General features: G+C 52.9%; 7 protein-coding genes; 2 read left to right on the forward strand and 5 right to left on the reverse strand.

The window, feature by feature from the left end:
• Window positions 1–392: 392 nt before the first annotated feature.
• RCC_09788 (related to integral membrane channel protein) lies at window positions 393–4,238 on the reverse strand (the record flags this gene model as incomplete). The annotated part of the gene is made up of 1 exon (XM_023775027.1): window positions 393–4,238. The coding sequence occupies one exon, from the start codon at window positions 4,236–4,238 to the stop codon at window positions 393–395; it is 3,846 nt and encodes a 1,281-aa protein (XP_023630795.1).
• Window positions 4,239–4,985: 747 nt separating this feature from the next.
• On the forward strand, window positions 4,986–5,432 carry RCC_09789 (related to eukaryotic translation initation factor eIF1a-like protein; the record flags this gene model as incomplete). The annotated part of the gene is made up of 1 exon (XM_023775028.1): window positions 4,986–5,432. The coding sequence occupies one exon, from the start codon at window positions 4,986–4,988 to the stop codon at window positions 5,430–5,432; it is 447 nt and encodes a 148-aa protein (XP_023630796.1).
• Window positions 5,414–6,796, reverse strand: RCC_09790 (related to Dol-P-Man:Man(5)GlcNAc(2)-PP-Dol alpha-1,3-mannosyltransferase; the record flags this gene model as incomplete). XM_023775029.1 has 3 exons in its annotated part: window positions 5,414–6,028; window positions 6,078–6,601; window positions 6,676–6,796. The coding sequence occupies 3 exons, from the start codon at window positions 6,794–6,796 to the stop codon at window positions 5,414–5,416; spliced, it is 1,260 nt and encodes a 419-aa protein (XP_023630797.1).
• A 1,219-nt stretch (window positions 6,797–8,015) lies between these two features.
• On the reverse strand, window positions 8,016–9,588 carry RCC_09791 (related to oxidoreductase; the record flags this gene model as incomplete). XM_023775030.1 has 2 exons in its annotated part: window positions 8,016–9,266; window positions 9,319–9,588. The coding sequence occupies 2 exons, from the start codon at window positions 9,586–9,588 to the stop codon at window positions 8,016–8,018; spliced, it is 1,521 nt and encodes a 506-aa protein (XP_023630798.1).
• Window positions 9,589–10,264: 676 nt separating this feature from the next.
• RCC_09792 (uncharacterized protein) lies at window positions 10,265–10,957 on the reverse strand (the record flags this gene model as incomplete). The annotated part of the gene is made up of 1 exon (XM_023775031.1): window positions 10,265–10,957. One exon carries the CDS (start codon window positions 10,955–10,957, stop codon window positions 10,265–10,267), a length of 693 nt encoding a protein of 230 aa, XP_023630799.1.
• Window positions 10,958–11,563: 606 nt separating this feature from the next.
• RCC_09793 (uncharacterized protein) lies at window positions 11,564–12,125 on the forward strand (the record flags this gene model as incomplete). XM_023775032.1 has 2 exons in its annotated part: window positions 11,564–11,749; window positions 11,805–12,125. 2 exons carry the CDS (start codon window positions 11,564–11,566, stop codon window positions 12,123–12,125), a joined length of 507 nt encoding a protein of 168 aa, XP_023630800.1.
• Window positions 12,126–12,398: 273 nt separating this feature from the next.
• On the reverse strand, window positions 12,399–12,902 carry RCC_09794 (uncharacterized protein; the record flags this gene model as incomplete). Its single annotated transcript, XM_023775033.1, has 1 exon — window positions 12,399–12,902. The coding sequence occupies one exon, from the start codon at window positions 12,900–12,902 to the stop codon at window positions 12,399–12,401; it is 504 nt and encodes a 167-aa protein (XP_023630801.1).
• Between the last annotated feature and the right edge of the window lie 954 nt (window positions 12,903–13,856).

Here is a 13,856-nt window from a genome sequence, read left to right on the forward strand (position 1 = left end):
CCAGTCGGTCGGGTACGTGTGACCTCCAGTCAATGGGTACTTGAACGAGACTGATCCTCGCAGGCGGTGGTGTGTAAGAGGTCTCAATGGGACCGCGAGCTTGGGAGTCGTGGGAGTACCATTGAGGATCTGCACAGTGGTGGTTGAGGAGCGAGCTATCAGAGGAACAGAWTGCCAACAGCGTTGCTAAATGTGTAATTTCTATCACCAGCCAGATTGAATGGAAGGTGTCCAACGTAAACAATTCGCTTGCATGCCGTGAAGGATCGCAGCCCGGAACAGCAATCCTCGCTAAAACTAAACTGCGTCAAACCCTGTAGAATCGAATGCCCCGATGTCTTTTCAAAACAAACCGCTTCTATGCAATGCTATGCAGCCTCTCCATGCCTTCATTACTCCTCTCTAGTTTCTTTGTCTACATTCGACACGCTGCCATCCCAAATCGCCGTCGAGGGTCTCGCAGTCACAGGCCTCGAAGACCCTTCACCGACATCCTCCTGAGGAGCATCATCCTTAACAATCTGGACAACAGATTCCACAGACTTCACAGACTCCGGGCTGGGCATTTCGCCTCTCAGCTGTTGCTGTCTCGCAAGCGCCTGATTCGCCGTCTGAGACAGACGCTCGCTGTCGCTCGTAGAAGCAGTCTTTGCGCCAACGCTGCCAGGCCGCTCACCCTCCTTCCTCTTCCTCGCAATTGGCTTTTCAACCTTTTTGGGACTCTTCCTCGCTCCCTTTTCATTCCCACCAATCCTCCCAATAGGCGTTTTTGGAGTCATAGTCATCCCGACTGCAGTATCCACCTTTGGCCGCAGAGCCTTTGCGCGCAGCGCATGCCCGGCCCCGGAATCCGCTGCTTCGCTCTCTCTTCGTGAATTGTTTGCAGTCATGTCCTTGATCTCCTTCAACACCTCGCGGAAGCCTTCCTCAAGAGTGTGCATCCGGGCGAGCATAATGCGATTCACCATACTCTTATCCTCTTCCTCGCCACGGCGCCGATCGTCATCGGCTCGACGCTGAATGTCACGCTCCCTCATCATTTGCTCGCTAAAGGAAGCTGGAAATCCAGAGATTCCACCTACGTCCACCATGTCACGTCCAGAGGGACCCCATTTGTTGTCGCCAATGTCGCTGGCGAGATCTAGAGCCCTAGCATTGAAAGAAGGCTGTCTGCGTCGTGGGTTGTCTATAAAGGTCAACTTAGTAGGAGCGGTCTGTTGACGCACAGGGAGGATTGGCCGTGGTTTGACTTGTGGAGCTGTCTTCCTCATTGGCGATGCAGTTCCAGTGGCGGGATTAACAGCCATCGCACGATTTAGGCGCTTTGGATTAGACACGGAGGAATCGTAGTCGACCGGAGGGGCGAAAAGAATGGTGCCACTGGAAGCATTCCTGCCATGTCCTTTTCGCTGGTTGATCTTGCTTTGATGCGGCGTTGCGGGCCCTCTGACCAACTCTGGAGAGCCCTGCAAGCGAGCTCGCGCCGCGTGAGACATTTGCAGCATTGGCGACTTATGAGCGTTCGGCGTCTGGAAGTACTCAGATTCGCTATCGTCCGCTGGGATTCTCTGTTTCGCAGAAAGTGCGCTTTCTCCAATGTTTGGTGTGTGGTTGATGTCTGATTCATCATTAATCTCATCGTCACCATCAGCTTCAGTATCCATAGGGAGAGTCTCCACGCTGAGATCCATGTCCTCGGATTCTTCCGCAATCATATAAGGTCGCCTGACTGCAGGCAAAGAGCGCAGATCGCCATCGCTGGCCACGCTCTTAGTCGCAGTTGAGAAATCTCTCGATGTCATCATCTTCAGTCGATCCGCAGTAGCAGCGCGTTTGAACTTCGGCCGTCGATGTTCCAGCCGCTCCAGGACGCYCCTAGGCTGCTCCATTGGCGGACTGGCACCCCCTTCGACATCAGCGAGATGCATCCATTTATCAACCGCAGTGGCAGAACCTGCTTCCATTTCTCTCGTCGTTGTTCTAACAGTATCGCCGCGAAACGGCCTTCGGAAGACTTCGTCAAGAGCTCGATCCTTGCGAAAGCTGACGACAGAAGGCTCCCTCAGTCGATGGGTTGGTGTATAAAGTTCAGGCGCCTTGCGGAACGCCGCTGCGGATTTCTGGTGTATGTGCTGGCGCTCGACCAGCTCTTCCGGACCGTATGGACTTCTTGCCATAACCATGCGCTCGTATGAGAATATGGCGAACAGAATCGAAAAATGCGTGACTTTGATGATGGTGCGGTTGAGCTTCACGTATTGCCGCAATGGTATGATCCAGCGCAACGGACTAAGAAACCACCCGAATATGTTCGTGGGAGCAACGTAGCTGAATAGAGCATCAGACTTGACCATGGAAATGGTGTTGACTGCGAATAGGAACTGATGCTCTTCTTCGGCGTTCTTCACGATGGCCATGAAACTGTTTGTCAGCACCGTGATGAGGATTGTCACAATGAGGAAGTGACAAATCGTCAAGAAGATGGACATGATAGCCTTGCCCAAGAGATTGTAACCATCCCATCGATCCCAAACTGCTGGCGTGAAGCCCATCAAAATCTGAAACAGTGAGTAGACAACGCCGCCTGCGTCGGTGTTCTCGTCGGCGAATGATAGGGATAATGCGACGAAGAAGCCAGAGCAACAGATGATGATGAGGACCAGAATTGCCATGAGATCTTGCGTCATCATACGGAAGGCAATGAGCAGCTGCGAGAAGTAGCGGTAGTGGTCTAAAACGCTGAAGAGGCGTGGGAAGAGCAGGATTGCAGTAGAAGCCAGGACATCGTACGCCAGGCTGGCAATTTTGTGTTTGCCGATATCTGCCACAAAAAGGCCATACAGGCGCAGACAATWGTATCCCACGAACAGGACGAGGATGCCGAGATCAAAGGCATTCCAGAAGCTAAGAATGTACAGTCCAAAACCTTGCTCCGTGAATCCTACGACTTCGTCCAGCATGTATCCGATACTCCAGAACCAGAACAGCACTTCAAGCGGGGTGATGTCAATGCTGCGGTCGACCAGTACAGCGATAAAAAGTCCGAGCATCGTTGCAAAGCTGAGGGTACTGAAGACCTGACGATAGCGCGGAACCCGCAGACGGCTGAGCTTGAACAGCGATGCCTCGCGCGGGTTGTACAAGGTCACTGTCCGGCGAGAGAACGATGGCTCTGGTGGCGCTCTGCTGGTCTTACTAGCGTGACCTTTCCGAGAATGCACAGCTCCAGCGGGCAACGAGCTCGCGTTGTGGTGGTCAATGGTACCATAGCCATCTACACGTCCCCGGATTGGTGGCAACTCTTCCTGAGATTGTCGCTGTCGTCTATGCAGACTGTCTGCTGCGGAGTGGAAGACAATGTTACCTGCCCATATAGCCTCGAGATGCTGGACCACCAGTGTATGTGCTAAGAATCGTTTCGCTTCTGCACGGATCGCAATCTCAATGGTGCTGACTCTCGCGACTCGGCCTTGAGGCTTGCGTTGCGTCTCGGTAGAAGCAGCGAAGCCTGGTCTAGGAGTTCCGGTGCTGGGGGTTGTGATACCTTGCAGAGGATCAAAGTCATACGACAAGGAGTCGATCAATTCTCGCGTGGAGAACTCCTTTAGTAACCGCATGGCTATGAGTTCGCTGATTGCTGCTCTCGTCTTGGACACGCCGACATTACCGGGCTGAGCCTGACCTTCCTTCTGGAATTGCAAGCAGTTTGCAATCAGCGCACATAGCGTTGCACGGTTGAAATGGTCCGCTCTGATTTGGCCTTGAATGGGCTTCACGAGGAATTGGCTGATCTGCGGACTCCGCAACTGATCCCATGAAAGTGTAGTCTCGCACCGCTGTACGAWCAAGAGGCGAATGGCGTGTGTGATGTTGTACAGCGGCAGTCGGTCGAGATGTGCCGCTGAGAAGATGGGAAGGAGCGGCGTCTCGACTGCATCTTCGTCTTCGTCGTCTTCGTCGTCTTCATCATCTTCACCGTCATCATCCTCGGCCTGATCTTCGTATTCATCTCGTCCACCGTGGAAATAATCGGGAGGACCGTTGATGCGTCGACGAGGCGAAAATTCGGCATCTTCAGCGTCGAAATCGTCGTCTGCTACGCTCTGGCCTACGACGCGGTGTCGTGATCGTTCGGGAGACGCGGCGAAGGGCGACCAGGCGGCCTCGTTGTTGTTGTTGTTCTTGCTTCCATCCTCTTTCCCGCGCCCTCGGCTGATGGATCGAAAGAGTCGTAGCATTTGATTTGCTGGCTGGCGAAACACGGCGCGTCTGAACTCTCCCAGCCTGTCTCTTGCTGCTGCAACTCAGACAAGTCTACACCCAGACGGCCTCCCACCGCTGTTATGATGCTCGGAGCAGACCTCGCAGCACACCAGCACGCCCGCACACCCCTTCGCTGCACTACCGATCTCCTCCCGTGAGGCTTATCTGCTCTGGGAGCCGTCTACCAACACGTGAAGATGTCTTGGATGTACAGACCCTGCCGATCGCCAAAGCTACCACGCACACTTGACACGCGCAACGCGACCTTGCATTCGACGCTGTGTTCTCCTTTCCCTTGATCCGTTGTCAAGCTTCACACGAGATCAACAAGCGTAGGAGAAACCGCAWCTTGTGTCGTGTTTCAAACAAATTGATCGTTTTCTTTCGTACTCGATCTCTCGCTTAATCATTCTCCAGTACTCTAGCGGAAGATCATAAGCTAACCTGGACATTTCATTTGCCCCACGCCCACGCTCAAAGCAGATAGAATTTCCGTGCATAGCACAGTACATGCCATATTCGCCGCAAACCCGGAATCAACACTTTTGCGCACCAGAACGCATGACCAAGTGTGCACGTGCTTCCTAATATTCACACCGCTATCCAAATCGCAAGGATATAGCAGCGTCGAGAGTCTTCGGCGCGCGTAGCTGCAGCAATCTTCCAGCTTCGTCCGAGTCAAGGTCTTGAGGTMACCGCTCCAAGCTGGAGCTCCTGCAATAATGCCGAAACCAAAACGCAACGTCCAGGCCGTGGCGGACGAGACCACAACTCCGCCCGAATCTCTCCCCGCCGGCCAAAAAATCGCGCGCGTGAAATCTGCCGCGGGTAATAACTTGTACAACCTGGAGCTGCCTGCAGGCGAGACACTGCTGGCTGAGCTGCCTGCGAGATTTCGCTCCACCATCTGGATCAAGCGCGGCTCTTATGTASTAGTCGATACCGCAGCGTTGGCCGATCGTGGCAACAAATTAGGCGGGGAGATCGTCAACATAGTTCGAGACGAGCGCGCATGGCGGAAAAAGGCATTCTGGCCTGCTGAATACGCCGCCAAAAAGTCGACCTATCAAGAGAATTCGGACTCTGATGATGCGCCGAATCGAGATATGCCGCCTTCAGAATCCGAGTCCGAGCTGTCAGACGGCAACCATTACTCTATGTGCTCGTGAGAAGCATCCGCTTTCTCTGCACCTGTGAGATATGGACTGGTACCGATCCACATGCTCCCTACCGTCACCGCCATGCAGCCCACCACCACCATCGAGCTGGCACCTGTGCTGGGGTACACATTCCAGGCCCATTCCTGCGCTATGCAGATCGCATATATCAAGATGGGATGTAACCCACTTCGCCATAGCAGGAAGGGAACCGACCATGCGATGTATACGAAGAATTGGTAGTGCAGACTTCTGGCACATAGGCACCCGACTAAGAGTGCGGAAAGGATCGTCGAAAGGACGAAGTCTGGGTTGATCCCGCGAGCAATCCTATTCTGCTGTTCCTTTGACGGAGGGGTGATGAGTAGGCTGACGGCTTCTGGCAGGGAAGCTTTGGAGGGTTTCAGCCATCTGCCAACTCCGAAGAAGTAGAGCAGAATAACATGAGCGCTGATCAATCCAACCGAGAAGCCTTTTGAGAGGAAGCGTTCCTCACCCACAAATCGCCAATTGACGGTCCACTTGAACATGAATTGGCGTGTGAGCTCAAAGGCTCTACTGACATAGCTCTTGAGTCCTCCAAGGATGAATGGAGAAGCGATCAACGTCTGCGTGTTGTTAGCCCGGTCCATCTGCAAGCAAACTCCTTCCGCTCACCTGAACCTGTCCAATACTTTGAGCCTGGTAGAACGCCCTGTTTCGTCCCATGCCCTGCCAGAGCACTGCTCCTATAGCAGGCAGAGGAAGCAACAAACTCATCTTCACTCCCAAACCCAAACTATACAATATCGTTCCCACCGTCCAGACCTTTCTCTGCCAGCACCAAATAGCAGCAAACAAGAAAAATACCGCAAAACAGTCGTTGAAAAGCCTTAGCACAAAAATGGAATGCACTCGCTTGCTTAAACTAAGCAATGGCAGAATGTACGRAGGTACTTTTGCAACACGGTAACATTGCATTACCAGCCATAGAGTGGCGAGATATAGTCCCGCGAAGATGCATTGAGCAGTGAGTATATTCTGGCCGCTTTCCGTGRGGTAGTAGAGCACGCGGTAGATGTACACGTGTGCTGCCGGGTAAACTAGTGGACCTGTGTCACCTGCGATTTTGGCATAGTCACGCTCGCCGGCTAGGTAGATTTCAATCTGTTGCATGTATGCTGTCCAGTCGATGTTGGTGTCTAGTTTTGCAGGTTAGATACGTTCTTGATATGTTGTTGTCTTGTTCCAATGGTGAACTCCGGAGGCCACGTACAGGGTACTTTGACAATCACCAGACCGCATAATGCCGCATCGGCGAGTAGTTGCAATGGAGCAGTCCATTTCGTGTGGTGCGGATCGGTTGTGATCCGCCATGCCTGTCGGATAAGCTCCATCGTGTTCGTCCGATGCTTAAAAGGAGTAGCAATAGTTCTGAGGTCTAGATATTTTGGTCTGCCCTCGTTTGGGAAGGTGTAGCGAGATATGGTCAGTGCTTTTTGGCGCGTCAACATCGCGTGAGGTCAGAGCAGCATCAGCATCAACTTTGCGTCCTCTTCTGAAGTCACTTGACGATGCCCTGGCGCCAGCGCACAAGATACTGATGGAATGACGGTAAGCTTTTGCCTCCCACACCTAGATGGTCCCATGAGTATTATGAACGACAGCAAGAGGCGAAGTATGACGGGGAAATCGAGCCAGGACTGCGGGTCGGCTTGAGAACCATCAGATCTTGCTAATAAAGAAGAGACGCTGTTGATGTCGAGATCCCCATCGAATGCACTTGTCGCCGTCACCTTCGACTTCGTCCTCTGTCTTGGACACTGTTGACGCCGGGATCAGCAAGCTGCACAGCCGACCGCCCCAATGATACTCAACCCACTGCTGATAGTACTAGACCAATCTCTTCGCGAGATGTAGTCCTCCACAGGCGTCAACTGCAGTCTGAAACTCTCCTTTGCCAACTATCAGACTGTGTCAGGAACAATACAGAGGGTAAAACATTGATCGAAGACTTACATCGTCTGGACCCAAATATTTGGATCGCCACCTGGGCGCCCGGAATCTGCCACAAACCGCGATACCTGGCGAACGAAGAGCTTGAAGCCGCTGGGATCATCTGTGGTAGGCGTGTCTTCTGGAAATCTCCCCGTATCGACCTGGGACCCCCGCGTGTTGCTCCGGTCATCCATCCATTCGCCGGGTGATTTCCAGTCGCGGACGTCAAGAACTTCGATCTAAGAATTTGAGGAGTACTTGATCGAGGATGCTTTCAAGTTATGTTGAAAGCGTCCCCTTAAGTACCGAAGTGATCATGTAGATTACACGGAACTTGGAGCGATCTCTCTCCGCGACCACATTCACCGTCGTAAAGAACAGCGAATGAACCGATACGACGATTCTCCTAGAGCAAACCTTTCCTCCAGGACAGGCGGTGATGCTGGAGGATGCTTCGAATGAAGGGAAACGTGAGAAGCTGGCACCATTCCATTCCTTTAGCGGACCATTCATTGTCCCGGAATATGGAGGAGAACAGCAACGTGCATTCACCTTCCATCGCCTGAAGGTAGGAAGCCATTACCCGTCTCGACTGCCCAAGAACAGCTGTACGCCTACCTATGCAATAGGCATGTAGAACCGGAACCTATTCGACGGATCATATATTTTCTTCAATGCCCTCAACCTTTCCATCCTCTCGCCTCCATACACCTGCTTCAGAGTTTCGCTGCCAGCGGCATAGTTCAGATAAACGTGGGGAAGCCTGGGATCCTCAAAAGCTCCATCCGCCAGTGCGGCGCGCATCAAACGGCCACATTTCTCAGCCTTCTCCTGGGCTCCGGGGCTACTTCCAGCCCACCAGATGATTGCTCCGGTGAGCACAGGCAAATTTCGTTCTTCGGAAGGCACAGCAGAATCTTCATAGTCTTGATTCCACACGCCACGGGAACCATAGCTCTCAAGCAGCCAGGYGGACGAATCGTAACGTGGATCTGCCGTGAGCTCGCYGAAATATCGGAAGGCGACCCTCATGGCGGTCTTGTTGTATGACGGAAGAGAAATTGCGTGTGTTCCAATGTTCATGTCTTTGCGACAGGGAGGYTGATCCAACCCGCTGTTCGTTGCGATGGAGTAGTCCTTGTACTCCACATCTGTTGCAGTAGTCACTGATAACGGGCCTGCTTTCCGGAAATGTTGGACGTACGGTTCTGCCTCTTCTGGGGTGCCTAGATACGATATCTGGTATGCTATGACCGGACTACCACTATCAACACTTGGGACACGGGTAATGGCACCGGAAAGGACCAGTTCTGGAGCGTGGTCGCTGCCAGCATCGACTTCATTGAGGGCATCGATGAAGCTTTCCAGTTTCTCCTGTGTGTAAACCATGGACACTATCGTCCAGTTCTTCTTGGGGAGATCATACACTTTTAATTCGAAGCTGGTCACGATACCAAAATTGTGGCCTGCTCCACGAAGAGCCCAGAAGAGGTCAGGGTGTTGCGAGATCGAAGTAGTCACCGCAGTACCATTGGCCAGCACGACCTCAGCAGAAACTAGGCCATCAGAGATGAAACCGTGGAAGCCTTGGAGCGCACTATGTCCTCCACCGAGCAAAGGGCCAATAACGGAAGTGCACTGGCAAAGACCCGTGGCCGCTTGTTTGCCTGAAAGGGACAAGAAATCCACGAGTTGCTTTTGCTTGATACCACCACCGACATGCACCGTGTCGCCAGCGTCGCTCAAGCGCGCCTGCTGCATATTCTGCATGTCGATTTGCACACCGCCAGCGTTGTTGAGTGTTGATTGCCAGCCGTGGCCACCAGCGACGACGAGAAAGGGTAGCTCACACTCGTTGGCAAATCTTACCTGTCGATCATGTCAATAGGTAAAGGTCAGCATGCAATCAGACGAGACGTACCGTATGCTGAACATCTGCCTGTGTGGCCGGCTTGACAATCACCGAAAATGAAGGACATACCCTTGGTGAGCTGGCTCTTACCAGAGAGGATGCGAACGCATCATCATCTGGCAGGACGATTGATGCTGCCTCTGACAGGAGAGGAGACAATCTGGTGTTGATATCGCAGCGATCGTGGTGAAGTGGGATAGACTCCAAGCTCATGGGATTGAAGAAGCTCCCAAGCGCGCCAAAGCCCAGTAACGAGGTCATTGCGCTCAAGTAAGGCATTATATTGCGGGCCAATCTCTCCAACAGTATGTTCTCCTCAATTCATGGAGAAAAGAGATATGGTTGCAAGCTACAGAGCTTGGATATATGCTCGGGGTCACACGAGGAGGCTGACGGCATTTTCTAGCATGCAATATCTGATGTGGCACGATCACCTTGAAGAGGCTTGCATTAGCGCTGCCAATATGCGCTCGTGGCTGTCCGTGCTTTCATGCAGTCAGACCGAATGTGAAGTTAGGGACGACACGGAGATGGGTTGTGGCATTCAAGGGTAAGTTCAGATCACTATGTACTCGCTAGAAGGTCACTGTCTCCAAATGTAAGTTCTCCGGAACCCATTTGATCGTTGTAGCTGCCGCCCGCCGTTTGAACAGCATAGTGACACGGCATATCAGCCCTCGCATATCGCTCGCGGGTACGCCGTGACTGCATTCCAACCAAAGTCATGCCAAGCTCCTTCGATGGGAGCGGCCGCGTAGTTCCAGACACTGAACATCTATGGTCGTATGAAGAGTCGCTCCGGTGCAGCCTTCCTTCGCGAAGCCGCTCGTGCTGTACTGTGAGAACTTTGAAGACAAGGACGACCTCATGCTGACTTGGACGCCGTCCACTATCATCACACCTTGAGTATGGCCTCGACTTCCTATCGGTCCAATCCGTTATGATGCTGCGCGCTTCAACCAAACATATCGGCGTGACCTTTCTGCGGACATGCCAGCTTCATTTGCAGCTTGATCTTCTCGACAACATCATCAGCAGTAGGGCAACCCGGAAACTGCATAGTGAATTGCAAATCGTGAGAGTGAGAATCACGCTTCGAGTAGTTGATGTAGCTCTCCCATTCTTCACTCCAAGTAACGCGCATCTTCTGCCAGCTTCCCGGTCTCTCCTCCCACATGTGATGGTTCAAATGCATCGATGTCTGAGAATGCGGCGTACTGCAAACAGTGATCTTGGTGAATGGAACTTGATTGCGTATCGAGTAGGCATATTTGTCCGCGCTGAACAGTGGGTTGAGACGGATGAATCCGAGTGGTGTCGCCGGCGGAAGCAGCCAGAGCTCGCGCTGCAGATGGATGGATCGTTGGATTATGCGGCGGAATGCCATGCAGACCCGCTGGCTGAGGAGAAGCGTCTTCATCTGCGAGCAGACGGACTTGCGATCCCAGATGGTCAGCTTCAGGGTCTTGTCCAAGTGAGCGAGCCCCAAGGCCGTGCGGCTCCAGGTGGGTAGCTCCATGGTCTTGAGAAGTATGTTCTCGAGCAGTTCTGGAGTGTGGAACACGCGGTAGCTGGCTGATTTGTCCGACGCGGTGGTGCTCCTCTTCGCCTTGAAGATGCCAATGGTAGTGGTATCAGAGGCCGACATGTTTGTTTGCCAGTATCGTTGAAGATGTTGAGAGTGGGATTGAATGAAGCTTTGAATCGACGTTCCCAAAGGAAGGAAGTCGATGACTCACTCCCCAATGAGAGTGAATAAATTCCGTCGAGCCTGCCTACATTTGGGTCCGCGGAGACGTCACGAGATATTCAGGATGCCTTGCAACACCACATCTAGTTCATGTACATACCTACAGATGTCACATGCCGAGAGCTTCTCTCCCAAATGGCAGGCTGCTCTCTGTAGCGCTAGAGTATCGTGTTTACCAGACAGGAGAAACAAAGACCGAAGAAACTGGAACCAGAGCGGAAATCTGAAGAGACAGATATCTGCCGGCTATGCTGTCCTGCCGCTTGTTTCCCACCTCATAATGAAATGGCCCTTGCTGTGAGCCGCCTGACATCAGACATCTCGTTGATTTGGTAGGACTACAAATGTCGACAGCAAACGAACGAATCGATTGACAAACCTGCCGTCATGAAAGACCACCTGCACATGCTCTATATATTCGCGGTTCCCTGGTCCGTGACAACGTCTCTCAGATCCTCAAACCAAAACCTTCCGATCAAGAGGAACCAATATACCTCATTGGAGATGCCCGATCTCGACCTCATCAAGATAACTGGGCCTTTCATCGAAGAAATGGACCAGATCGCGTCGAGCACAAACCTGGAAGCACGCTACTTTGTCAACGCTACGATCCAAAYCCCATACACGATTCCTGGCATGGAAGCATTCCAGCAATGGCGCCAAGATCTTGGTCCCCAAGGACGTGCTTGGGTCAAGGCAAGATTGATGCACCATGTCATGAGATAGACATGCTAATCTCTTGCAGAGAGTCAAGTTCAACGTCAGCAAAAAGAAGGAGGAGATGGGTGAAAAAGAGGAGAAGGCCACAACTCAGCGTAAGTACGAAAACGCACAGGAGCGAGGCAGGGAGCTACTGCGTGGTATTCGCGTGGTCATGCAGCAGCAGGGTATGGACCTTGAGAGTGCAGCGCTGTACGCGAACTGTGGAGTACCAGGCAGAGCGCACCCGGAGACAGAGCTGCAGGTTGTAGATTACCCTGAAATATCTGAGAAGACCAACTGCGCAGAGCGAACGTCGGCCGGGGAGCGGAATGCAGTGCCATGCGCCATCCTTTTGACGGACTGACGCGCGCGTATTATTTAAACAGGTCCGGCAGCCAGTAGTCGACAGAAAGAAGGCTGAATTGAGTGGCTCCTTCAGGAGATAACCAATGATACCATACTGAATGCTTGTTGAGTCGACGTCGAGTGTGAGAATCCAACCGACCGGTAAACTCCCCAGCTACGATCGTTGAACCATCCTCACATCATGGTTGGCAGCTTTTCCACGCTTCAGGTCACATTTGCTCTTGTCGTCCTGACAGGTAAGGCCAGCATTCATCGCTGCCCTATCGCGCAATCACGTCGGCGTTCCACCGAAGACACCCGCCCACAGACCCACGCACCCACCACATAAGTATAACACAACTCGAACGCCGTTCCAGAATGACCAACTCTTCAGCAGCTGGCGGTGCTCCAACGTCTGATCGCACTTCTCCTGTTCGGCCGGACTCTCACTGATGGCAATCAATCTCTTGATTCCAGGCATCATGATGAGTAACGTGATGGGAGTAGTGCCCAACGTTGTCGCCATCGCGGCGAGGTACAACGCCCGCTGGCTGGTGTCCACGCAAAGGTAGGCAGCTAATGCTGCCATTGCTGAGGAGCCCAGTGTACACGGAATGGCGACCTTGCCACCTTCGTAGAAGGTATGCCTGAACATGGGCGTGGTTATGCGAGCAGGATGATCGCGATAGAGAAGCGGCAGGACCAAGTGGGTGGCAGCGGCGGAGTACCCGGACATGAAGAGAGCAGCCGCTGGTGCAAGAAACATGGCCGCAGATGCAAAACTGCCGGTAGCCATGCTGGGTGGTTTTTCGAAGATGAGCGTGTGTCAGGATTGTCAGTGAGCTGCCTGAAGATGAGTGATGCAAATTATGAAAAGATGGAGATGACTGCGAGACAGTCTTTGCTCCTGTTGCTGWGAATCCTGCGAGTCTTCAGCCTCAGCTGAAGTAGACGGGAATGCTGATTGGCCGAGCACCCTTTCGGTTCGGCGTCCCTGTGTCCCATCATGCAGTGGTGTACGGGCCAGTTAGAACCAACAGTGTAGCGACGAACACGCTTGCCGACGGATGGAACAATATCATCGATTGCGTTGAAGCTCCAGCCATTTGAGACCATCGGCTAATCCTCGCTTCATTCCTCAGCGCTCATCATCGTCTTTTGTCACTCTCTTCCGTACATTATTTCATCGGCACAGGAACATTAGACACACTGCCATCGACATGCTCTGGTGCAGATTCTTTGGCAGACGGTAAGGATGCGATACCAACGCCAGATTCCGCTCAGCGAGATACCCACGTGGTCGGYGCAGCTTTGCCCATGCCACGAGGCTCACTTTTAGCCGGTTGGACGCACGCCTGCAGTTGCAATCATCTTATCACGCCAAACGACGTCGTATTGGCCCATCACGTTACACCCTCCCATTATCTCGAACAACGGCTTGCACGTTGGCTGGGGCTTCCCCCACACGGATCCATGCACCCCGGATCCTTCTAGGGCTGCTCTGGGGAACATCCTGCGGGGTACATGCCGTCCGCACATGAAACAGTGAAACACGAAGAGCGTGAGCTCTCTCGAAGCATGTGGGCGAGCTGAGACCGACGCACTGCTATGAGTCGACATGGAAAGCAAAAGGAAAGAGTGAACAGCCCGGACCTGGAATCTACCACAACCGGTCGCGGAACAGTTTGCAGCTTCTCACGCGAAACGAGATATGGTTGCATTGACGCCTTTCGGCTGTCACTGACCCGGA

This window comes from Ramularia collo-cygni (genome assembly GCF_900074925.1).
Source record: "Ramularia collo-cygni strain URUG2 genome assembly, contig: RCC_scaffold19, whole genome shotgun sequence".
Taxonomy (NCBI): Eukaryota; Fungi; Ascomycota; class Dothideomycetes; order Mycosphaerellales; family Mycosphaerellaceae; genus Ramularia; species Ramularia collo-cygni.